This window comes from Chiloscyllium punctatum, chromosome 30 (assembly GCF_047496795.1).
Source record: "Chiloscyllium punctatum isolate Juve2018m chromosome 30, sChiPun1.3, whole genome shotgun sequence".
Taxonomy (NCBI): domain Eukaryota; kingdom Metazoa; phylum Chordata; class Chondrichthyes; order Orectolobiformes; family Hemiscylliidae; genus Chiloscyllium; species Chiloscyllium punctatum.
The window spans coordinates 44,287,697-44,314,522 of NC_092768.1; the positions used below are offsets into that span (position 1 = coordinate 44,287,697).

Here is a 26,826-nt window from a genome sequence, read left to right on the forward strand (position 1 = left end):
TCGTCAGAAGATTGGATAGATTGTAAAGGACTGCAAAGAATTTCGAACAGATTAATGAGGGAAAATAGAGTATGCTAGTTAGAAATAAAGAATCAGTAAGGGTACTTATAAATATTTACAAAGGAAAATAGCGAAAGTATAGTGAGCATTGGTCATCTAGAGAGTGAATTTGGAGATTGATTAAGGATGTAACAAACAGGAACAACAGGAAGCCAGCTCACAGACCCACTCCACCATTCCATGGCTGATCATCCGGACCATGTTCCTGCACTATTTCCTAATGAAGGGCTTATGCCCAAACTGTCGATTCTCCTGCTCCTCGGCTGCTACCTGACCTGCTGTGCTTTCCCAGCTCCACACTCTAGACTCTATCCCCATATCCCTTGATGCTCTTTAATATGGCAAACATTATCGATCTTAGTCTCAACATACTCAGCAATATCCCCAGCTTCTGAGACAGAGAATTCCAAGGAATCACCAGGCTCTGAGTGAAAGAAGTCTCCACCATCTCAGTCCTCATTGAGTTTCCCCTTACTCTGAGACCGAGTCCCACAGTCCTGAATTTCTAACTCTCTTTACCCTGTTGAATCCTGTAAGAATGTGATGTGTTTGAATTAGATCAACTCGCCTTCTTCCAAACTCAAGAGAATAAAGGGCCAATCTACTTAAATTGACCTCCTAGAGCAGTACTTCGACCCCAGGAATTAGCCTGGTAATGTTTTATTGCATTTCGTCTCCTAGATGTATATTTTGGGAAACTTACTCAACATGGTTGAGTTGTACTGAAAAGTCGGTTTCCGTGCTGTAATGCTCTGCGATTGGAGGAATGCAAATCTAATTTTATTATTTAAAAAGAGTACAAAAGAAATGCTAAACAATTATAGGCCTGTTAGTCTTCATTCAGCTGTGAGCAGCTTGTTAGAATCAATCCTGAAAGATAGCATACACTGTTACTTAGAAAAACATGGACAAGTCAGGGATAGTCATGTCTTTCAAATGTGATTGAATTCTTTGAGGAAGTGACAAGGAGGATCGATGAGGATAGTAATTGGTGTTGCTTGCATTGATTTAAGTAAGGCCTTTAACAAGATTCCAATTGGTCAAAAATTAAAAGCCCATGGGATACAAGGTTGAATTGGATTAAAGTTAGCTCAGTAACAGGAAACAAAGCGTAATGGTGGTGGCTGCCTTTGTGAATGGAAAGCTGTTTCCAGTGGGTATTCTGCACTCGGCGTTGGGATCCCTGTCGTTGGATTTATACATTAACGATTTGGACTTGGATGTGGATGGGGATACAACTGGGAAATCTGAAAACACAAAAATTAGCCACTTAGTGGATAGTGTAGAGATTAGCTGTAAGCTCCAAAATGATAGAGATAGGTTGGTGGAGTGGGCAAGAAAGTGGCAGATGGAGTTCAACCCTGATAAGTGTGAGGCAATACATTGACGGAGATCAAACAGTAAATGGGAACACACAATAAACGGGAATATACTGAAAGGGGTGGATGAAGTAGAAGATCTTGGTGTGCAAGTAGATATGGTTGGAAAGAAGGCATATGGAATGCTGTCTTCCACTGGCAGACGGAGAGAATACAAAAATGGAGATAAATGATGAAAATGTATCAGACATCGGTGGGTCTCCTGGAGTATTGAGTGCATATCTGGTCACCACATCAGAGGTAGGAAGTAATTACTCTAGAGAGAGTGCAGAGGAGATTTACTAGAAAGTTGCCAGTGCAGTAAAAACGTAGCCATGAGGAGAGATTGGGGAGGTTTTCCTCGGGACTGAGAAAGCTGAGGGGTGACATGATTGAGAGATACAAAATAGTGTGAGGTAGAGATAGAGTCGACAGGAAGAATCTGTTTCCCTTGACAGGGAGATTAAAAATTCAGGGTCATAGATGCAAGCTAAGTGGCAGAAAGGTTGGAAGGGATGTGAGAAGAAAAATCTTTTCACACGGAAGGTGGTGGGTATCTGGAATTCACCACCTGAGTTAGTGGTGGAGGTAGAGAGCCTTACCACTTTTAAAACGTACCTGGATTTGCTCCTTCTGTAAGCTGTCAGCTGCAAGATTCTGGGCTGTGTTTAGGAAAATGGGATGAGGAAAGAAATCAGGGTATCTTCGGATCAGCATGGGCTGAATGGGCTGAATGGCAGCCTTCTGTGCTGTAACATTTCAACGGTTCTCAGGTACAGACAATAACTGAGATGTGTTTGTGCTGATCACACCAACATTCAGGAGCAATTCTGCAGTAACATCACCTGTCCTGCCATCTTTGTTATCTGTTAATTAATTTATTATTTTCACTTCATTCATGTTAAATTATTGAAATCTACTACTGCCTGTGAATTCCATTACCGTTAGTAAATTTTACCAATATTAATAAAACCTTATGATTACACAATAAATGACACAATTCCAAACTAAAGAGCAAAGTACTCACTGAGCAATCCTGTCTGCCTATGACTCCACTTTTCACTTTTCTTCTGACCCGCTCGACCCACAGAGTGAAGCTCCCTCTCTTACTGTTTCACTTTGTTTTATCCCACTGTCTGTCTCAGTCCAATTCCCTCTCTCATAGGGGCAATGTGTAGTTCAGAAAGATTTGTAATCAAAGCTCTATATTGTTATCAATGGGAAATTAAAGAGGAAATCTACAACAGCTGTTCTATTTAAATTCTGGAAAATGACATTGAAATGTTATAATTCCAAATTTACTGTTACTGGCCTGTTCATAGGCACATTTACATTTTTCTCAGTTATAATGCAGTTTAATATTATCATTCATTCCAGCTCAGCCCTTTCTGGAGACCAGGCCCACCCTCCGTCAGCAGGAAATCCTGGATAAGAATGTGGAACTGAAGCTGATGAGCAAATCTGAGCCCCAACTGAAAACACAGCCCTTACAGAGAGAGTCAAAATATCCACATGGCCTGGAGGAAGGGAATAAAGCCACAAATGAAGAAGAGAGTCCCTCAGAAACAAATAAATTAAAGCCTGCAAGCAATGTTTCTGATGGAAACACAGTGAAGTATCATCTAGGTAGCAATGTAACAGAATTCTTAACCACCAGTGAGGAACAAGAGGCGATGCAGAGTTTATTGAAACAACACAATGCACATTGAGAAAGTTCCCCATTGTAACCCAACACTAGTCTGTGTACCCCAGAGTTTGGAGGAACTGAAAATAATTGCCAGGGTGTAGAAATTGAAATCGATGTGGATGGCAAGCTGCATTTACAAGGGAAAGGAAGGTCTGATTGCATTTATAAATGCATTTCATAGGATCACCCGAGCGTGGAAGCAGGCCATTTGGCCCATTGTGTGTCAAGACCACACCTCTGAACAGCACCCCACCCAGACCCACACCCCTCTTATCCCTGTGGCCCTGCATTTGTCATGGCTAACCCACCTAGCCTACATCTGCCTAGAGGCTGTGGGTAATTCAGCATGGCCAATCGACTGAACCTGCATGTGTTTGGATTTTGGAAGGAAATCAGAGCACACAGACACGGGGAGAATGTGCAAACTCTACACAGACAGTCGCCCGAGGATAGAATTAAACCTGAGTCCCTGTCACTGTGACGCAGAAGTGCTAACCACTGAGCCACTGTGGTACCCTATTCAAGAGAAGCTATTCACAAATATTGAATTGGAAAGCATATCGTTGCCGGGTTTCAAACAGTGAAAGGAAAGATCATCAGAGTAAGATCTAGACTGGAAATTGTGCAACATAAGAGTTACTACATCACAGTCGGAGAAATAACTGTGATGCTGCATGTAAAGGAGAAAGATAGTTTTGGAACATAGAACATTACAGCGCAGTACAGGCCCTTTGGCCCTCGATGTTGCGCCGACCTGTGGAACCAATCTGAAGCCCATCTATCCTACACTATTCCATTTTCATCCATGTGTTTATCCAATGACCATTAAAATGCCCTTAAACTTAGCAAGTCTCCTACTGTTGCAAGCAGTGCGTTTCACGCCCCTACTACTCTGAGAGTTTTGATGAGTTATTACCAATGTTTGCAGCACAAGTGATGAATGAGTGCCTCTGCTGTTCTCCCTTGCACTGGATATTTTGCAGGAAGTTATCAATCACGTGAGGAGAAAAATATGTTCCTCAAACATATGTACTGATTAGGCAAAAGAGGAGGTTGTTCAGTCTGTACTGGCTGTTTGAAGATTTAGCTATTTAGTTCCAGGCCTTCCCCTACCCCATAGCCCTGTAAATGATCCCTTTCAAGTAATATCCAATTGGTTTTTGTAAGTTCTGTAGGAGAGGGAGTTAACTGCTCAGGATCAGTTAGGTAGAAAGAAATAGTAATGATAAATCCAAAATAAAACAATCTAACTTGGCAACAGGACAAAAAGCAGAAAAAGTAGGATTAACTTTTCATTTTTGACTGTGGTGGATCTCAATCTGAAAGATTCACTCCCATGTTCTCTTTTCAAATACTGACTGGCCTGTTGTGCGTTTGCATTGCTTTCTGTTTTTAACTCTGTGTTATTTTAAAGTTGGAGACATTGACAGTTTATGGTCATTGGATATTGATACATAAAGAAATCAGCAACTACCATCAGACACCAACAGAAACTACAACAGGTGGCTCATATCATAATGCACAATATTAACATTTTGACTAGATTATTCTTAAACACTTATATTACAATTTTATGGTTTCAGATATTTTCATCAAGTACTTAAAAAGGGAATTATTTTAAAAGGATGTTACTCAGTTATGAAGACAAATGTGGTTCCTGGCAATGCTATTCTGTTGCTAAAATCTTAAATTATTAAATAAAGCAAGTTGTCTAAAATGTAGCCTAGATTCTTATTGCAATCGTTCGGGAGTTTAATTCGGCAAAAAATAGATTTTTGAGTTTCTGCTGACCAGCTCTGTTTGAACTGAATTCATTTTCTATAGCCTTGCAACAATTGTTTCTATTCCCTAGTCATCTGTACTTTATCAAGTGATTTACTTTCAAATTGCATTTAATTTAATTTTAATCAACGATAACCTGCATGCCAATAAAGTATTATTTAATCCACCTTGGCGTCATCTCTAACAACTCTTAGATGCCTGTACAAATCTGCATGGAGAGTAATTTACTAACTGATGGATGTCTCACCTTACTGAATTACATATACATTGCTATTTTATTACTAAGTGACTGATAGGCTTTTACTCTGGCACTTTCTCCATACTGATTACCAATTATTACTCTTCCAATCCTTACATATCAGAGTGTGACTGAAAATGATAAAGGCTGATGCAAGTACTAAACAGAACACTTTCTGGTCATCAGTATATACAGCAACCCTGGAATTTGCAATGTATAACCCATGATATGATAATTCAGACTATACAATATGAAGCAGTCTCATCAACAGCAACAAATTACTTTCACATTTTCCCTAAATAAACACAATTCACATATTTGCATGACTTCAAAAAAAGGATTTTAAATGTTATGATTTTTTGGATTTATTAAAAGTATATGATGAGGAAAGATCAAACATATAGTTCATATAGAAAAGTGAAAGACCACTGTTTAGTGACAGACTGGGGCTGTATTCACTTGCATTACCAAATAATGTCATGAAAGAACTTATGAAACACCATCCTACGCTCAAATTTACCGTTAAGTTGAAGCCGTCAAACAAGTTCCCTTTGCTCAAAGTGTTTGTTGAGAAATTTACTAAATGGATTCGTTACTCCTTTCAATCACATATTAGGATTCCTACAGCTCCACACATGACAAGATCAATCTTGTCTGCAAACTGGTGAGTAAAGCTCTATCCATCTGCTCACCGTGTGAGTTTGATGCTGGGATAGGGCCTATCAAGATGATCTTGCACAAGAATAGATTCGCTGATCAGATCAACATTTGCTGTGTTTTGTACAAACTCCTGAAAGAGGCTGTGGCTACCACGTTCAACCCTGAAAGGTGACCTATATACCTCAGACTACCCTGGAAAGAAAAAATGATCCAAAATTCGGAGCAGCTCAGCCAGTCATCTCACACTATGACTTTGCAGTTTCCACACAAATGGAATTGTGAACCAACAGGATGCTGCTGTCAAGGCAGGAAAAGGTCTTGCCGAGCACGCAAATAAGAACACAAAGAAGTCCCTAATTTATGAGCATCTGGCTTACAAATTCTCACACTTACAAATGCAATCCCACATAGTGATGTAATCTTAAAGATCCAATATATGAACACTTCCTGTACTTATGAATGGCTATTCTATATTGTGTTGCATTGTGTTCTGACTTGCATAGAAATAAACTTGTGAACGAACTCAAGATCAGAACTCATTTGCGGTCCAGGGACTATCGATAATATAGTAAATGAGTTTTTATGGGAATGGTGTCAGCCACACATCACAACATATCTTTGACTGCATCAAACAACACATCCCTTTGACCATCCTGAGCAGACCACAAACTGATTGTGCCCAACCAGCCTATGTTTACAAGCCTCAGTGTACCATCTCCAACTTTACACATGAGACTGCTATTAGACAATACTTACTAAATAGTTCTTACACAGCTGAGGATCACATCAGAAACCAATTGAAGATTATCCGCTAGACTTGCACTTGTGCATGCTCGAAACTATATTTTCACGCACACAAATCTGGTCTTTACAGATGAAGGCATTTGGCAATGTACCGCACCTTTTTCATTGAGGAAGGGATTATGGGAATGCCAATGCTTGCTGCACTCCCCATGCCAAGCCCCTAACAGCACAAAACTTACCTCCTGCTCTCGTTCAATCAGCCAACTGAGGCTGACGTAACAGTCCTGCTGCATTTCCATGCCAACCACATTTCAACCATTCTGCACCCTCTACCCAAGTTGTATAAATTGATACTCCCTTTCTAAGTTGTGTTTCTTGTGCATCAGTCCTGATGAACCAGGAGCAGAATTAGGCCATTCAGCCCTTCGAGCCTGTTCCACCATTCAATAAGATCATGGCTGATCTGCTTGTGTTTCAACTTCCACAAGTTCCCATCTACCCCTAATAACTTTGACCTATTTGCCTAACAAGTGTCTACCTGCCTCTGCCTTAAAAATATTCAATGACACTACCTCTGTCACCTTCAAATTTGCATAGCCCTCTGAGAGAGAAAACATTCCCCTGATGTCTCTCCCGAAAGGAGAGTTTTAAAACAGTGTCCTCATACTGGACTGACCAACAAGAGAAAGCATTCTTTCCACATCAACCTTGTCAAGATTTTATAAAATTCAATAAATCATCCCTCATTCTTCTAAACATCAGTGTCAACAAACTCGGTCTGTTCAACTTTTCTCATAAGAGAACCTGCACATTCCAATTCTCAATCCAATAAACCTCCTCTGAGTCACGTCCAATGTATTTCATCCTTCCTTAACAAAGGAGTCTACAACTGCACACATTATTCCAGAGCCTCATGAATGCCCTGGATAACTAAAGCATATTCATGTTCAATTCCTCTTGTAATAAGGGATAGCATTCCATTTGTCTTCTTAATCACATGCTGCACACCAATATTAGTTACTCATGCATTATAACACCTAGAATCTACTCTAACTAAATAATACTGCTCTTTTAATCTTGTAGTCAAAGTGAACAACTTCACATTTTCCCGTATTATGCTATATCTGCCAGATTTTTGACAATTCACTCAACCGAACTATGTTGATCTGTGTCATTTTTATATCTTCTTCATAATGCACTTCCCTGTCTATCTTTGTGTCATCTGTACGTTTAGCTAAATTTAGCTTTGTCCCCTCATCTAAGTCATTGAGATAAATTCTAAAAGGTTGAGGGCCCAGCACAGACCCCTGTGGAACTCCAATTCACTGGAAAGTGGTTGTAGAGTATGTACAACCTGCTGGCCAACAAGAAGTTAAAATAAAAGCAGATGCTGACATCCTGAAATAAAAATAGGAAGTTTGCAAGTTGTGAGGAAGAGGCCGTGGAACTCGTATGAAAATTCTGTTTTTCTCTCCACAGATGCTGTCAGACTTGCTGAGCTTCTCCAGCATTTTTTGGGTTTTTCCCTATCCATGATATTACATTATCCCCCAAAATTGTGAATTCCCACTTTATCCAATAATCAGAGTTGATAACACTCACACTGCACTAGAGGTGGTTAAACCTCAGGAGATTTAACTTTCCTTATCCTGTTGCTTATGGGAGGGGGTTGGTAAAGACTTGTCCCATATCTGTTGGGGCTCTGCTTCCCTCAGGTGCTGTCCAGTCCCTGCTGCACTGTACTGCAGCTTTTCAATGAGGCGAAGCAACTCCCTCACCATCGTCTTGTCTGGATGGCAGAAAGTTCTGGTTAGTCCGACTTCTCGAGCAGTGAACAAGGATGTGGTGTCCTCCCCATCCACATTCAACTGTCTGTTTTGGAAACTTATTAGTTAACTGCAAGAGAGACGGATTCTGCTGACCACATTTTTCTCCCTCAGTGTCTGCTATTTCAGCTCCAGAGCAGAAGTATGGTGGTTTGATTCCAGACTCGGGCAGCTTTCTGTGTGGTGTTTGCGTGTTCTCCCCATGTCTGTATGAGTTTCCTCTGGGTGCTCTGGTTTCCTCCCACAGTCCAAAGATGTGAAAGTTAGGTGCATTAACCATGCTATAATTGTCCATAATCACCAGGGATATGTAGGTGAGTGGATTGGCCAAAAATAAATGGGAGGTTACAGGGATTAGAGCTGAAAATGTGTTGCTGGAAAAGCGCAGCAGGTCAGGCAGCATCCAAGGAACAGGAGAATCGACGTTTCAGGCATAAGCCCTTCTTCAGGAATGAGGAAAGTGTGGGATAGGTCAGGGTATGGCTCTGAGTGGGATGTTCTTAAAAGGGCTGGTGTAGACTCGATGGGACAAATGGCCGCTTTTAACACTGTAGGCATTCTATGATTCTAAGCTCTAACTGGCTATGAATTTTTAACTGGGTGAAGCATCTCACTCACTCAAATAGTGTGGAAATTTAGATTAGATTCCCTACAGTATGGAAAAAGGCCCAACAAGTCCACACTGACCCTCCGGAGAGTAACCCAGACCCATTCCCCTACCTTATATTTTCCCCTGACTAATGCATCTAACACTACAGGCATGGCCAATTCACCTGTACTGCACATCTTTGGATTGTGGGAGGAAACCAGAACACCTGGGGGAAACCCCCGCAATTGTGGGGAGAATGTGCAAACTCCATACAGTCGCCTGAGGCTGGAAACAAACCCTAGTCCCCGACGCTGTGAGGCAACAGTGCTAACCACTGAACCGTTGGTCAGAAACCTTTCAGATTCTCGAGTAAGTCACCTCCAAAACAGTCGACTGTGAGGGTGGGGGACTCAGGGAATAAGAGGCTGTGAGGGTGGGGGAGTCAGGGAATAGGAGGCTGTGAGGGTGGGGGAGTTAGAGAGTGAGGGGCTGTGAGGGTGGGGGAGTGGAGAGTGAGGGACTGTGAGGGTGGGGGCTAGAGAGTGTTGGGCTGTGAGGGTGGGGGAGTTAGTGAGGGTCTGTGAGGGTGGGGGAATTGGAGAGTGAGGGGCTGTGAGGGTGGGGGTTTATAGAGTGTGGGGCTGTGAGGGTGGGGGAGTCAGAGAGTGAGGGGCTGTGAGGGTGGGGGAGTCAGAGAGTGAGGGGATGTGAGGGTGGTGGAATCGGAGAGGAAGGGGCTGTGAGAGTGTGAGGTTAGAGAGTGAGGGTCTGTGAGGGTGGGGGAGTCAGAGTGAGGGGCTATGAGGGTGGGGCAGTCGGAGAGTAAGGGGCTGTGAGGGTGTGAGGTTAGAGAGTGAGGGTCTGTGAGGGTGGGGGAGTCAGAGAGTGAGGGGCTGTGAGGGTGGGGGAGTCAGGGAGTGAGGGGCTGTGAGGGTAGGGGAGTCAGGGAGTGAGGGAATGTGAGGGTGGGGGGGTTAGAGAGTGAGGGGCTGTGAGGGTGGGGGAGTTAGGGAGTTAAGGACTGTGAGGGTGGGGGAGTCAAAGTGTGGGGGTGGGGAGTAAGGAACTGTCAGAGTGGGAGAATCAAGAACTATGAGGATGGGGTGTCAGGGTATGAGGTGCTGTTAGTGCGGGGAATGGGAGGGACTGTGAAGGTGGGAGTTTAGAGTGGTGAGGGGCTATGAGGATGGGGTGTCAGGGGTCAGGGTGAGGGTTGGGGTCCGGGTGCCAGGGGCTGTCTGTAAATTAAAAAATGAGATCACGAACACATTCCGCCCTGGATTTTCTACACCAGCTGGTGCCAGACTTCAGACCAACAGAATGATTGAGATTGAGGGTCCCTCCAGTCCCAACCCAGAGCTGCTGACCAGCTTCTGCCAGGGCAGGCAGACCAGGGACTCTCCAACTGGGCTGTTTATTCTGGATTCATACTGGTCTTCATGGATTTTACTGGGCAGGTACACACCTACTGAATGCAGTCGGGGTCAGGAAACTGGGACGATCTGAATTGAGCGGGAATACTTTATTCCAGTAATTTGTGTTTTTTTTTAAAATAAGATGCTGATCGGCTTCCTGTCACCTTCACTCGGAAAGGTGGGGAACATTTGAAGGTGCAGAAATTGAATTGAGAAAGTTTATTTGCTGATAAAGGTCTGCAGTTTTCTCTCTCCCCCGCCCAGATCATCATTCTCACCCCCTCCCTGTCCAGAAGGTCACATCCCCAACCTCCCTGTTTATATTTCACACCCGGATCCTCACCCTCCCGGTGACTGACCGTCCTGGGAACTGGGGAGCAGACCTGGGTATCCCCTTCATTGGGGGGTTTTTATGGCGATAACCAATCAACTCCTCTCTCCTTTTGCAGCTTGGAATCCGGAAATGAGTCGATTTCAGTGTTCACAGTAAAATGGAGCCTCGATAAGTTTGCTGTGTTTTGTTTTATTTCTCTTCAGTCTGTAAACACGAGTTGTTCCCCACCCCCCAGAGCCTTCCATTCCCAGTCCCCTAATGGAATGGTGCACTCCCAGAATGTTGCTGATCCTTTTTTCCATCTCCTGGTGTTTCTCCCGGGTCTCTGCGGGTGAGTACAGAATTCAGTTTTCCATTCTCACTTTCACTTTTCTACCTTGGGTTTTTTTTATGAAGAATGGGATTGTCAGTGCCTGTCGGAAACGTGTGTAAAAATACTGCATTACCTTGTGGAGAGCTGGTTTCTGGGTATAGATAGAACTACTCAGATATGCTTGTTTTTATATATGTGAGTCTGACCTTCCCCACCCTCTTCCCGTGGATACGATGTTCTGGGGCTCAGAAGAAAGAGACACAGGGGAAACAAATTTGGGCAAGATTCCAAAATTCAGACGAGCCATATATTCCTGGGGGCTATCTGAAAGGGGGAGAGAGGGAGACTTAACATTCGGAATCCCAGTGGCAGAATTCAAAATCATCACTAAATGCTTCGAGGCTGGGTCCAACTCTCCAACAACAAGCATTGGAAACCTGTTTTGCATCTGTGTTTTCATTTCCGTTCAGTAAAAGATCCGCTGGCCAGAATTCGACCTCGCTTCCCAGCCGGTGTTTACACAAGTGAGCGATGTGGTGCTTTCAGATTGGTGACTGTGTAAACAGAGCTCATCATCTGTGGGAGCTCCTGCTTTGCCCTGGTCACCAGGCCATGCTTGAGTTTGGGTGTGTGGAGCCTGAGTTGTCCAGGGCCCAGGAGGGTGACCGAGGGACAGAGGCTGGAGTGTAGAAGGATCACTGAGGTGGGGGGATAACGGTGAATGGATGTGGTGCAGCAACTGCTCGGAGAGGTTTCACATTGCAGGGAGCTCACTAAAGAGCAAGGTGAATGTGTCAATGGTGGGGTGCTGGTATTAAATAGAGGGTTACACTGAATGGGGGGGGGGGGGTGTGGGGTCAGTGAGCTCAATTGACTGGGCAGTTGGTTTGATATGCCTCAGCTTCGGTTCATTCCTGTAGCCGGTGTGGTTACCATGACAGTCCCACCTTCTCAATCTCACCCCTTGCCTGAGTCATGGTGACCCTCAGGTTAAACCCACTCCCAGTTGTTTCTCCCTGTTGAGAGGGAAGCCCTTTCCCCTTTATACCAGCCACTTTGGAGTAAAGGGTATCGTGAAAGTGCTGTGGGGAAGTGGACATAGGGCAGGAGTTACAGAATCCTTGGTGAAAACCTTAATGATTTGGGGCTGGGGGATGGGGGAGGTGTGGAGCGAGCGAGAGAGAGAGAGAGATAGGGAGAGAAAATGAGAAGGGTGAAGGTAACTGAAGAGCTGTCTAAAGGTGAAGGAGCAGATGACTGGAATCGATGAGTATTGGTTGGAGTCATACCTGGCACATAGGAAGATGGTTGTTGGAGATCAGTTATCTCAGCACCAGGAGTCCCTCAGGGTAGTTTCCTCAGCCCAACCATCTTCTGCTGCTTCATCAATGACCTTCCCTCCATTATAGGTTCAGAAGTGTGCAATCATCATTGAACATCCCGATGTTTAATACCATTTGTGACTCCTCAGATACTGAAGCAGTCCATGTTCAAATGCAACAAGATCTGAACAATATCCAGGCTTAGGCTGACAAATGGCAAATAACATTTGTGCCACACAAATGCCAGACAATAACTGTTGCCAATAAGAAACAAATTATTCACCCTTCCCCCCGAAATGCAATGGTGTTAACATTACTGAATCCCCACTATCAACACCTTGGGAGTTACCATTCACCAGAAACTGAATTGGACACTCTATATAAATACAGGTGACTACAAGGGTAGGTTAGAGGTTAGGAATATTGTGACAGGGAACCCATCCCATGATCCCCAAAGCATAATCTTCAAGGCACAAGTCAGGAGAGTGATGGAATACTCGCCACTTGCCTGGATGAGTGCTGTCCCAACACTGCTCAAGAAACCTGTCACCAACCAGGACAAAGCAGCCCATTAATTGGCACCACATCCACTCCCTCCACCACCAATGCTCAGTAGCAGCAGTGTGTACCATGTGCAAGATGCACTGTGTAAATTTACCAATGATCCTTAGGCAGCACTTTCCAAATGCATAATTACTTCCATCTAGAAGGATGAGGGCAGCAGACACATAGGAATAAGTTCCCCTCCAAGCCACTCCCCATCCTGATTTGGAAATATCTTGTTAGGTCAAAATCCTGGAACCCTACCCAACACACTCTGGGTCTAACTACAGCGCATGGACTGTAGCTCACCACCCACTTCTCAAGGGCAACTAGGGGCAGGCCACAAACTGTTAGTAATGCCCACATCCCATGAGCGAATTCTAAACAAAAACCATATAAAACCATAAGAGGTGTATACAGTGTGATGGAGACAGTGAAGTCGCATGGGGCCGAGGGTGTGCGATGAGCTAAATGGATGGAGAACTGGCTGGACAGCAAGAGACAGAGAGTAGTAGTGGAAGAGAGTTTCTCAACATGGAGACCTGTGACCAGTGGTGTTCCACAGGGCCCCGTACTGGGACCACTGTTGTTTGTAATATACATAAATGATTTTCAGGAAGGTATCAGTAATCTGATCAGCAAGTTTGCAGATCTCACAAAGATGGGTGGAGTAGCAGATAGTGAAGGGGACTGTCAGAGAATGCAGCAAACTATAGGTAATTTGGAGAGTTGGACAGAGAAACGCAGATGGAGTTCAATCTGGGCAAATGCGAAGTGATGCATTTTGGAAGATCCAATTTAAGAGCAAACTATACAATAAGTGTAAAGGTCCTGGGGAAAATTAATGTACAGAGAGATCTGGGTGTTCAGGTCCATTGTACCCTGAAGTGGCAACACAGGTCATTAGAGTGGTCCAATAAGATATACAGCATGCTTTCCTTTATCGGACAGGGTATAGAGAACAAGAGTTAGTAGGTCATGTTTACAGTTGGATAAGACTTTGGCTCAGCCACATTTGGAATACTGCATACAGTTCTGGTCGCAACATTACCAAAAAGATGTAGATGTTTTGAAGAGGGTGCAGAAGAGGTTCACCAGGATGTTGTCTGGAATGGAGGGTACAAGCTAGGAAGAAAGGCTGAGTGGGGACCTGATTGAGATCTGTAAAACCATAAGAGGTGTGTACAGGGTGGATAGCAAGAGGGCAACTTTTCCCAGAGTGGGGGACTCACTTACTAGGGGTCACGAGTTTAAGCAGAGAGGGGAAAGGTTTAAGGGAGATATGCGTGGAAAGTTCTTTATGCAGCGGGTGGTGGGGCTCTGGAACACGTTGCCAGCAGAGATAGTAGAGATGGATACGATAGCAACATTTAAAATGTATCTAGACAGATACATGAATGAGCAGGGAGCAGAAGGATACGGATCCCTGGAAAATAGGCGGCAGGTTTAGATAGAGGATCTGGATCGGCACAGGCTTGGTGGGCCGAAGGGCTTGTTCCTGTGCTGTAATTTTCTTTGTTCAGTCTGGCTTGGGCAGATCTAGTAACCAGTAACTGACCTCACCTTGCCTTTTTGCACATACCCCTATGGCCATTTTGAGAATTGGCCACATACTCCAAAATTGGAACTATCATACATCATGCCAACAATGGTTGAGCTTGTTGTGTTGTTCAGTTTTCGGACAATGGGAAATTTAGAAAAGTAATCGATCACAAGGCTGTCCTCTTCCTTGACGCATGAGTGTCTACTTTCATCTGAGGACAGGATGGATCGTTATGTGGATTTAGAGGCTTCTTCTGCTATTAAAGTTGATGGTTTTTTTGGAATACTTTGTGTGCATCCACAAATACTGAATTTCCTGATTCCATTCCTGGCCAGTGCAGAGGTCCATGTGCTAGCTCTTTCGGACATTCACTCAGCGTTCACTCTAAGCTGCGTAACTGTGCCATACAGAGCCGCGCTGATCTTCCGTGATGAGTGTTGGCACACCAATCATGGCATTGGTCTCTGGTTCCAGACATTGCTGCTATGCCTGGGCCGTGGACACTACGGGGCAATTTAGCACTGCCAGTCCACTGAACCTGCACATCTTTGCACTGTGGGAGGAAACCCACACAGACACAGGGAGAATGTGCAAACTCCACCCAGACAGTCATCTAAGGATGTGATTGAACCCTGGTCCCTGGTGTGCTGTGTGCTAACCACTGAGTCACCATGCTAACTTGTCATGACAGAAGTATGGCTGCACATTTCTGAAGGAGCCTAAGAATCATCTGCCAGAAATGCAGAGGTCTTTCTATATGTAAAAAAAAAGAGAATGGAGTGTGTTCCTATCTGGGTGTTATTATCAGAAAATCCACTGTCTGCAGGACTGGTTGCAGCTGCTTTTTGAGACGGTGGATTTGACAGTTTGAGTGACTCCTGTCATTGATTATAGGGTTTTTGGGAATGGGCTTTGCCTGATCGAGTACACAAACCTGACCCTTGCACTTTTGTTCAAACCTACAGACAGCAAAACCTATACTGCAGCTTTTATGGCTGTCTCTGGCACAACTGACCTGCCTGAATACTTTGGTGCAACAATGATCAATGGAGTTCCTGTGACCTATTATGACAGTGACACCCGTCAGACAGTCTCTTTGCAGCAGTGGATGACAGATGCGTACGATGCTAATTACTGGAAAACTCTCACAAAGCAAGGGGACGAACATTCTGACAAGGCAAGGAGGGATCTGAGGACGGTAATGAAATGTACAAACCAAACATCTGGTAAGATTACTGATCCAGATTCCCCCACTAGCTGCCCTGTTTAAAGCAGATCGGGATACAACCACAGTTAGACTGCAATAGGTGAGACTGGGACGTACACGATTTGGGACACTCTGACCACAACTGTATTAGACAGCTGTGGAGTGGCTACCTAGTCACCAATTGGCAGCAAATTCTTCACTGATGCACGCTATCGTATGGAATCAGCTTCTGCACAGCAGTGAAGCTGCAATCAGAAATATGTAAAACAATGATACCCATCTGGCAATCAGGGTCCTGTGTTTGTTGTCACAAACCACCTATTTGTGTTGTTCTATCCCGTAAAAGGACTCCTCGTGCAACTGCCCTTGTGAATAATGGGCTTATTTTACTACTTTGTCTCATTGCCTTTGCCTTGGCTGTTATTATTGTCATTTCCCACTCCTTGGCCTCTGTCCCCATTTCCTTCAGATCTACCATTATCATCACTCTCCTGTAAAAGAGGAAAAGCTAGACACCTGTCCTGTTGCTGCTTAATCTCCAACCTCCCTTTCCTTTCCTGGAGCTTTTAAATATGTGGTCATCTCCCAAAAGCATGTTCATCTTCACAGGAACTTCATATCTGCATCCCACCGATCAGCTTTCCATCCCTGGAACAGCTCTTATCCCTTCACTTTCTTTGACTGCGTTGAAAAAACACTTTCCCTTTTCACCTTTTTCTCAACCCGTCTGCAGCCATAACATCATACAGCACAGAAACAGACCCTTCGGTCCAACCTGTCCATGCTGACCAGATTTCTCAAACTAATTAAGTCCCCTCTGCCTGTCCTTGACCCATATCTTTATGAACCTTTCCTATTCATGTGCCTATCCAAATATTTTTTGAATGTTGTAACTGCACCTACATGAAAGGTCTCTCTTTTCTTTCTTGTCAGCTGTCATTACCAGATTACAATAATGTTTTCTTCTCAATGTCCACAGATATTTATTCTTTCACATGACGGTGATAGGTTTCCCTGTTTTCCTGCTTTCTCAGGCGGTCATTCCCTTGAGAAATTCTTCCTCATTCCTCCAGTAACTCTTTTCTCGTTACTTTACTGTAAGGTGTTAGTGAAGTAACCTACAACTTGCATCAAAATTCTGTTCAAAATGGAGCTGTCAGTGGACAGACAAAACGCCAAGGAAGAATCAGCTCGTGCCAACTTGACCACAAAGGCTTACAAATATTCCTTTGCCTGGGAAACGAGGGCCATTCCCAAGCCAAAAGGTGTTTTTTTTTTTAAGGTACATTTAAAAATATCCAATTTTGTCTGCACCTGTGCAAGGTCATTTGTTTTGAGAAGACCTGAGAAGCTGTGGGTTAAACAAACCACTTGAAAGGTTAAATTGCCAGTTGAAAGGTCAAAGTGCCAGCCTGAAGGATTTGAAGTGGTGATGAGCAGTGATTGATACAGTTGCCCATAGCATTCCCCTCAAGCCTCGAGACCATTGGCTGGTTGGAACTTCACTTGCCTGGATCCATTCCTTTCTATCTAAAGCAATCTGAGAATCAGCATTAATGACATTTCTTCCTGTTCCATTAGTGTTACTTCTGGTGTCTGCCTTGAATCTATTCTTGGTCCCTTCCCACTTCTCACTCTACCAATTGGTAACATCATTGCAGAGCACAGCACTTAGTGCACTGACATGTGCCTGAGCAATACCCAGGCCTACCTCTGGATTCTGTGTGAAGAGAGTTGGAAACAAACTGGGGAGTTTAATAATGGGAAACAAGGAAATGGCAATGATTTTGGACAAATGACGTAAACTTCAAAACAGAAGACACCGAATCTTAAAATAGAAGAAAATCATGAGAGAAAAAGGATCTTAAACTAAACATTGTCACTACATAAGACATAAGATAAGCTAATGAGCCCAAAGGTTGCATCCCTAGATTCTTTCTTAGTTGCAGAGATGGTGGGTACATTGGTTGTAATTGCCAGCGCACTAGTTAATTAAATCTAGGCTGGGCTGATTTAGACAGATTTTTGATCTACTGTTCTGAAGATGTGCGTGTACCTTTAAGAGAGTGAAGGACTTGGCAAGTGTACCGAGTGCTGGAGAATTTACAAAGTAATATTTGATTAAGAACAAACAGCACTCGCTGAGTTGCCTGGAAACGACAAAAAAAAGTCATCTTAGGCCAACCAGTTTAAATTATACCCCCCAAAAAAATCAAACTCCAATCCCATTTGAATTGAGTACATTGACGATCTTAGAAGCCAATGGCAATCCGATGCTTTGGGGGTATAAGACCGGGGAAAATTGAACAGTTGAGAGGGGAACTGCCAAGTCCTAGCATGTAACAGACTGTTTGAAAAAATATCTCTCTTAAAAGTACTTTTTTGATTAGTAACCTGTGACGCAGAAATTCCTAACAAGGAGAAAAGAGGACACAGGAAGATCTGAAGGCAAGGACTTATAGCTGCCTGGTTATGAGATAAGAAGTGTTGTTTTGTAAATCTTAATTGGGAATTTTATCAGACTAGTATTACAAAAGGAGCGGTAAAAGATAGGTTAGAGAAAGAAAATGTAAGTAGTGGTTGGTTAATTATTCTCTGTTATACTTTAAGAAATAAAGTTGTTAATTTTTACTTTACATAGTTCTTGGCCACTCAAATTTTTACAGATTACTGCGTGGGATAAATCTTTTCTGTGTTCCTGGTTTTAAATTAAGCAGAAGAGTTTACCCCGTGTCAGAACACTGCAAATGAGTGATGGGTTGTCAGTGGCAAGAAACAAAGTGGAGTTAAGACCACAATCAAGTCGGCAATGAAGAACAGAGCAGACTCAATGTCAAATGACTTGCTCCTATGTCTTATTATGAGTTTACATGACAAGGAATCGAATCATGTGAAACTGATTCCACTGAGAGATCTTATTACTGTAACAGAACCTTCCAAGTAATCCATCAGGGTAACACTCAGCTAGCAGAACGATGTCTGGTTTTAAAGCGACTTTTCAGTGAACAATTAATTTGTTTCTCATTTTATCTTTGGCAGGAGTGCATATTTTGCAATTCATAAGGACTGTAGAGATCACTGCTGATGGCTCTGTGAAGAGATCGATGAATGTTGGATTTGATGGAAAGGACTTTATCAGTTTAGAGCCGGACAGAATGAGATGGGTCACAGCAAATCACGTTGCAGTGAAGATCAAGGAGAACTGGGATTCGGATAAAGCGTGGAACAGGCATTGGAAATGGCACTTGGAAGAGGAACTTGTTGAGCGTTTAAAATCACGCTTACACTTCGGAAAACAATACTTTGCGAGGAAAGGTATGTATTTCAGTTTTGTTCCATGTTCTGATCTAACCTCACTGACCTATGAAACCGCTCTCCCATTCCATTCAGTATCTGTCTCTTGTTTGTGGTTTCACCCTTTCCCATCACAGTTCAACCTGAAGTGTTCATCTCCAGGAGGGAGCCTAGTCGTCAGGACAAACCGCTCACTCTCTCCTGCCTGGTCACTGGGTTTTATCCTGTAGACATCGAGGTGACCTGGCTAAGGAATGGAGAGGTCATGTCTGAGACACATTCCTCGGGGGTACGACCGAACCACGATGGGACCCATCAGATCCAGAAAGAGATTGAGATCAATGCTGGGGATGAGGATCAATACTCCTGTCAAATTGAACACAGCAGCCTGGCAGAGGCCCAGCTCTATCAGTGGGGTATGTGTGTGTGTGTGTGTGTGTGTGTGTGTGTGTACGTGTGTGTGTCTTTTGAATCCTTTCCACCATTCAATAAGGTTATGGATGATTTTCACCACAATTTAATTGAAAATCCTAAAACTTTAAAGTACCCTACTAATTCTACTCTGTTGTTCAACATGACCATGGCTAGTCATTGTCCTCAAATCCTCTTGACTCTCCGCTTCCCAGATACCCTGATTCCTTGAGAAACCAAAAAGCTCCCAGTCCCAGCTTGACGGATATTTAGAAAGTCTGACTTGATGGATCATTTTCTTGACATGTTTATTATTTATGGTGCTGACGGACACTGAAACATATTCACAAGAACCTACAGAGGCTCTTCAAACACAGAGCATGGGTTAATTACACAAAAAGAAACAACACAGGACAGTTAGAAAGATATTAACACAAACAGAAAAACAAAGTTTCATTGTGTTTATTCTTTTTAAAGATGCTCAATTCCAAAGAAATTCCACTGTCAGCTTTACACTTCAGTTTTCGAGTTCACAAATCCACCCATACTCTGTTTGATCAGTTGATCCATATCCAAGTGTCTGTCCCACTATCTCTGGACATTTGTGGGAGCCTTTTCTTTGAGCTGGGTTCTCTCACTTATTTCATCTCTTCACCATGGTGGGTTCACTGCAGTAAATTAGGACCAAGTCCTGGAGTTAGATTGGACCAAGTGCTTTTTTTTGAAGTGTCAGCTCTGTTTCTCTGTCTTTTTCTTCATTATCAGCTCAGCCCAGTTTCCCGCAGTCAGTTTAGAATAGATTCCCTACAGTGTGGGAATAGTCCACACCAACCCTCCGAAGGGTAACCCACCCAGTCCCATTTCCCTCTGACTAATGCACCTAACACTTTGGGCAATTTAGTCATGACCGATTCACCCGACCTGCACATCTTTGGATTGTGGGAGGAATCTAGAGAACCCGAAAGAAACCCACACAGGCATGGGGAGAATGTTCAAACTCCATACAGACGGTCACCCAAGGCTGAGAATCGAACCTGGGACCCTGGTGCTGTGAGGCAGCAGTGCTAACCACTGAGCCACTGTGCCGCTCTGTTTATTCCTCATCCCTTTGAAGTTTGATATGAAAACCATCAGTGATGCTGCCTCCTGGGCTGTCCAATGTAGCGCTGGGGATTGAACAAGGACAGAGCACAGATACCAGGGAGAAGGGGAACAGGAGGGTAACCCCTAGGTTTGGGACAACGTGATGTTTATATCCCCATCAATGGGATCTTTAGTGACTTCACTGTACAGGGAAATCCGATAAGGGTCAAAGCAGCATTTCAATCAATCTAAACAATTCCCAATGAGTGGGATCAGTTAAAATTGTCCCCAGTCAACAGAAAATTGGGAATGGGTCCAGGAACAAAAATAATACTGGTGTTATTCAAATGTGTTTCAGCAATTCAAGAAAAAAACGGAGAGTGGTCCCACCTTTCAATAATATTTATTATTATTGGATCAGTCACTGGACTGGCTGCTACATTCGGGATAATCACCTGGATACGGTCATACAGAGGTAAGACTCAGAGAGAGGGGAATGGAGAACTGAGGGGACAGGGTGAGTCTGGGGGAATCTCCTGTACTGGGAGTACAGGGCACTGAGAGGGGAGAGTGAGAGAGAGGGGAATGGAGAACTGAGAGGATAATGGGTGAATCGGCCATGTTTAATATGGTAATGTGGAATGTGTGATCTAACCAAAGCACAATGACCTTTATCGCCAGAGGATTTGACGATAGGAGTGAAGACATTTTGCTACATTTGGAGAGCCTCAGGCCGAGAATATCATGTGCAGTTCTGGTCTCTTTACCTTTAGAGCCTTTGGCCTGAAAAGCCAGTGCTGACACATGTCTCCTTTTTTAAACTAAAATCCTTTTACCTCTCTGTGATCTGCATCCCTCTATCTCTTACCTATTCATTTTTCTGTCAAGATGCCTCTTAATTGCTATTATACTGGCTTCTACCACTGCCTCTGGCAGCACATTCCAGGTAATTACCAGCCTGTGTTTTTAAAAAACTTGCTTCTCACATCTTCTTTGAACTTTCCCCCCCTTTACTTTAAACCTACGTCCCCTAGTGTTTGACACTTCTACCCTGGGATAAAGACTCTGAGAATTCATTCTATCCATGCCTCTCATAATTTTGTAAACATGCATCAGGACACCCCTCAGTCTCCATTCAAGTGAAAACAAACCAGGTTTGTCAAATCTCTCCTCATTGCTCATACCCTCCAAACCAGGCAATCTCCAGGTAAACCGTTTCTGCACCCTCTCCAAAACCTCCACGTTATTTTGTTAGTGTGGCAGCCAGAACTATATGCAGTAACAGTAACATATCTTTTCATTTTATGTGTTCTGGCCTTACTCACGAGACTTCCATGTGATAAATTATCGAAAGCCATTAGTAAATCCGAATAGTGCATTATTCCTTCCTGCATTTAATGAACAAAAGATTCGATCAGCAGTAGTCACTAGGCCCACAGGGATAATCCTCAATTCCAAACCTACCCCAAATAACCTTTGACTCCCGGTTGGTCAAGAATAGATCAACACCACCTTTAAAAAATTTTAATGTCCCTGCATTCACTGCTTTCTGGAGAAGCGGGTTCTGAAGACTCACAATCCTCTGACAGAAAAGAAATTTTCTTCCAGTTCATTGAAATGGAAGATCCCTCATTTTTAAACTAAGTATCTAATGATTCTAGTCTCTCCCAGAAGAGGAAACATTTTTTCAGCATCCACATTATCAAATCTCCTCAGGATCTCGTGTTTTCCAGTAAGAACATCTCTCCTACTTCTAATCTATAATGAATAGAGGCCCAACCTGTCCAACATTCCTCGGAAGGTAACCTAGCAACCCCTTCTCAGAACGGCTTCTGATGCATCTATATCTTTATCTTACATGAGGGGATCATACCTGTGGGTGGTCGTGCAGATGCTGTAGTACAAATGCCTTGTAAACTTTAACTCAACATCCTTTTATGCATCAATTCTTACATTAAACTGCAACATTTAATTAGCCTTCCGAATCACTTGCTGTACCTGCATCCTAACTTTCTGTGAATCATGTATCTTAACCCTTCAGAGTTCCACTGTCTCTCTCCGTTTAAATGAAATATTGCTCCCTATTCTTGCTGCCAAAGTGGACAAGGTGTGTGGAACATGTTGCCAGCAGAGGCAGGCACAGGAGATTAATTTACATTGTGTCTGGACAGATGCATGAGTAAGTGGGGAGCAGAGGGATACAGATGCTTAGGAATTGGGTGACAGGTTTAGACAGTGGATTTGGCTTAGAGGGCCGAAGGGCCTGTTCCTGGGCTGTAAGTTTTCTTTGTTTTCCCTTTGGTCAAGGTCATATTGTCCATATTCGAAACCAGCTGTCATATGCTTGCCCATTTATATCCCTCTGCAGACTCTAGTGTCTGTTTACTACTAACTTTCCTGCCTTTCTTTGAATTATTAATAAATTTGGTAACCATATATTTAGTTCCTTAAACCAAGTCATTGATCTACGTTGTAAATAACTAAGGCCCCTGCACTGATCACTGTGACACTTCATTCGTCACATCTTGCCAACCTGAAAATGACAGATTTTTACATAATCTATCTTTCATATTAGGTCATCAATCCTCTGTCTATGTAACTTTACATGTTACCATTGGCATATGGTAACCTGTGATGTGGTCTCTTGTGAAATGCCTTCTGGCAACCTGAGGTCACAATTTCCACAGTGTTCCCTTTGACCAGTTGTTTGCTACTTTCTCAAAGAAATAAATTAGTCAAATATGAATTGCACTTTCACAAAAGCACATTGACCCAACCTGATTGCACTGAGATTTTTGAGGTATCTGTCTACAGCCTCTTTAATAAACATTCCAGCATTTTCCCTGTGACAGAAGTGAGCTAACTGACCTGTACTTTCCCACCGTCTGTCTCCCTCACTTCTTGAAGAGAGGAGTCAAGTTGATTATTTTTCAACCTGATGAGACTGTTACAGACTTTAGGAAATTTAAAACAAATGCATCCTTTGTCTCAGCAATGACTTCATAGAATCGCTACAGTATAGAAACAGGCCCTTTAGCCCAACAAGTCCATACCGACCCTCCAAAGAGTAACCCACCCAGACCATTCCCCTTACCCCTGACTAATGCACCTAACCAACACACTCCTGAACACTATGGGCAATTTAGCACAGCCAATTCACCTAACCTACACATCTTTGTGATTGTGGGAGGAAACCGAAACACCTGGAGGAAACCCACGCAGACACTGGGATAATGTGCAAACTCCACTCAGGCAGTTGCCTGAGGCTGGGATTGAACCAGGGTCCCTGGCGCTGTGAGGCTGCATTGCCAACTGCTGTGCCACCTTTTTTTTAAGACACTAGGAAGAGGATGGTAAGAGAGTTCAAAACTAGAGGGCATAGGTTTAAGGTGAGAGGACAAAGATTTAAAAGGATGACAAGGCACAGTGTTTTTACACAGAGGGTGGCGTGTGTATGGAATGAGCTGCCAGGGGAAGTGGTAGAGGCTGGTACAATTACAACATTTAAAAGGGACCCAAATAGGAAGGGTTTAGAGGGAAATGGACCAAATGCTGGAAAATTAGATTAGATACATTTAGGATAGCTGGTCGGCTTGGATGAGTTGGACTGAAGGGTCTTTTTTCATGCTGTCCATCTGTATAAGTCTATGATCTGGGAGCTTGTCAGTGTGTGTTCTGACAGCTTTTTCAATCTCCTTTCCTGAGGGATTATCATTGTCTCCTTTTCTCATCTGATTCATAATTATTTTGGTTTTTTAGTTTATCCTCAAAAACAAGTATCTGCTCAATTCATCCACCTTTTCAGTATTTAGCTTTATTGATGTGATTTGGGTGAACATACTGGAGGATTAACAGTCAGAAAACGTACAGTAGGGATAAATGGGTCATATTCAGGTTAGCAGGTTGTGATCAGTGAGAGACCACAGGAAGCTGTGCTGAGGATCTGGCTGTTCACAATCTAAATTTATTATTGGGATGTGGGATTAAATTTAATACTTCCAACTTGGCAGATGGCACTAAATTAGATGTTAGAGGAGGTTGTAAGAAGGGTACAAGATGACTTGCAAAGGCTAAGTGAGTGGATAATAACATTCACACATGGAATGGAATATGGAGAAATGTGAGGTTATCCACATTGGTGAGGGATCAGAAATACAGTGTGTTCCTTATATCTGATCTCTCATAAACATCCATCAGCCAGGGAGACTGGGTCTGACCTTCACATCATCAATACATTTGGAAATGAAAACTGGCACCTCCTTCAGTTTAATACAAGCTTGGAGACAAGTTCAAAACGTACCTGGAAGTTGCGCTGTGTTTTTGATATCCTAAAGTTTGGTCTTTGTTGTACCTCCGTCTCCAAATCGCCATTTGGTAGTTCAGAGCTTCAGTGTTTCTGAAGAAAAAGACATATTTTTGAGAAGTTTTTCATTTGCACTCATCAGGGCAATTCACATGAATATTAATGTAAAGGGAAAGTAACATATATGAGAGAAGAGTGCTGATTGGTTGGCAAGTGGGCTCTGATGGAGATGTTGCCATGGAGAATGTAGCACTTAGTGACTGACGGCGATAACAGCTCGGCTTTGTTCAGATTTTCCCCAAAGCCCACCGTGCTGTAGGATGGGCGATGCAGGAAGAAGTATTGGGGACTTGTGAGAAAGGTACAGCAGTGAACATTGGTGATTTTATTCGATTAAATATATAAGTAAGAAAGATTGGTAAATTCTGTGAATGATGAGTTTATAAAATATTTTGGGGACAGTTTCATGAAGCAGCATGTTGTAAAGATAACCAGAGAGTAGGTTGGTTACATCTGGTAATGTGCAAGGAGACAGGGTTAATTAATAATCACGGGATAAAGTTGCTTCGAGGGAGCAGTTATCCCAATATAATCAAACATCCCATTCTGTTTGAGGAGGACCAGTGTGGATTTAAGACTACGGTTTTAAACTTCAATAAGGGTAGTTCTGGGGGCATGAAGATAGAGAAATTAGGCTCAGGGATAGGTCAATGAAGATGCGGTATCAGCCATTTATGGAGATATATTTCACAGTACCAAGGTTCCTCCTCAGTGGAAGGGAAGATTCTAAGGGAAGTATATGTCACTTATGGCCAACTAAAGGAAGTTAAGTGTAGTCTAAGGTTGAAACCACGAGTGTCCCATTCCAGAAATGCCAGGTCAGAAGATTGGCTAGATTACAAAGGACTGCAAAGAATAACGAATGGATTAATAAGGATGGAAAATAGAGTATGCTAGTTAGAAATAAAGAAACAGTAAGGGTATTTATGGATATTTAAAAAGGAAAGGAATAAGGTAAGTGAGCATTGGTCATCTAGAGGGTGAGTCTGGACAATGAATAAGAACATAACAAAGGAATAACTTGGAGGAGCCGGTGTTGGACTGGGGTGTACACAGTTAAAAATTACACAATGCCAGGTTATAGTCCAACAGGTTTAATTGGAAGCACTAACTTTCAGAGTGCTGCTCTTTCATCAGGTGGTTGTGGAGCAGAACCATAAGACACAGAATTTATAACAGGATTGCAGTGTCATGGAATGTAATATTAAACAAATTCAGCTTGAGTCTTTCATCTTTTAGGATGATCATGTTAGCTTCAGTTCCTTCATAGGAACCCAGAATCCCAGAACTTTTTTTAAAGTTACATTCTCAAGATAGCTTGAACAGTAGGTGCCATCTCAGTTCAGATAATGCATTGAAGGTGTGAGGTTAATGTTAGGACAGACTGATTCTATTTCCAAAGTGGGATTTACAGACTTTTACACAGATTTATGCAGTTTTTGAGCAAAATAAAATGTAATTCTGCAAGTACAAATTCACCCCACAAACTTATGTCGGTGTATGGTAGGGGAAACCGAGTAAGTGTGTGCAAGTGGGTGTGTGTGGGGGTGTGAGAGAGTGTGTGTCTGTGTGAGAGTGTAATGGGGTATAAGTCTGTGAGAGGGTGCTGTGTGTAATCTGAGTGTGGGGGGAGTATTTGTGAGCATATGAGAGAGAGCATGTGTATGAGAGAGGGTCTGCATGGGTGTATGTGTGTGCGTGTGTGTGCGCGCGTACATAGTGCAGTGGGATCGCCTGTAGTGCAACAAACAGGAGGCCAACTCTTCAGGCCTACCCCACCATTCATTTTCTGATAGTCCACATCATTTTCCCGCACTGTCCCCATATCCCTTGATGTTCTTTAATATGCCAAAAATTATTGATCCCAGTCTCAACATACTGAACAATTGAGCATCCCCAACCTCCTGAGACAGTCTGTACCATGGAATCACCAGGTCCTGAGTGAATGAATTCCTTCCCACCTCAGTCGTCAGTGAGTTACCCCCTAATCTAGGCTAAGTCCCACAGGCATTAATTCCTAACTCCCAGCCAACCTCCATTGACCCTGTTGACAA

General features: G+C 43.1%; 1 protein-coding gene across 1 annotated transcript in view; it reads left to right on the forward strand.

Moving 5' to 3' along the window:
• Positions 1–26,826, forward strand: part of LOC140455588 (uncharacterized) — a 78,113-nt gene that overhangs the window by 39,183 nt on the left and 12,104 nt on the right. Inside the window, exons 6-11 of the mRNA XM_072550505.1 lie at positions 2,796–3,125; positions 10,905–11,024; positions 15,380–15,640; positions 18,661–18,936; positions 19,053–19,331; positions 20,768–20,884. Coding sequence (XP_072406606.1) covers positions 2,796–3,125; positions 10,905–11,024; positions 15,380–15,640; positions 18,661–18,936; positions 19,053–19,331; positions 20,768–20,884 — 1,383 coding nt within the window. The remainder of the gene's footprint in view (positions 1–2,795; positions 3,126–10,904; positions 11,025–15,379; positions 15,641–18,660; positions 18,937–19,052; positions 19,332–20,767; positions 20,885–26,826) is intronic.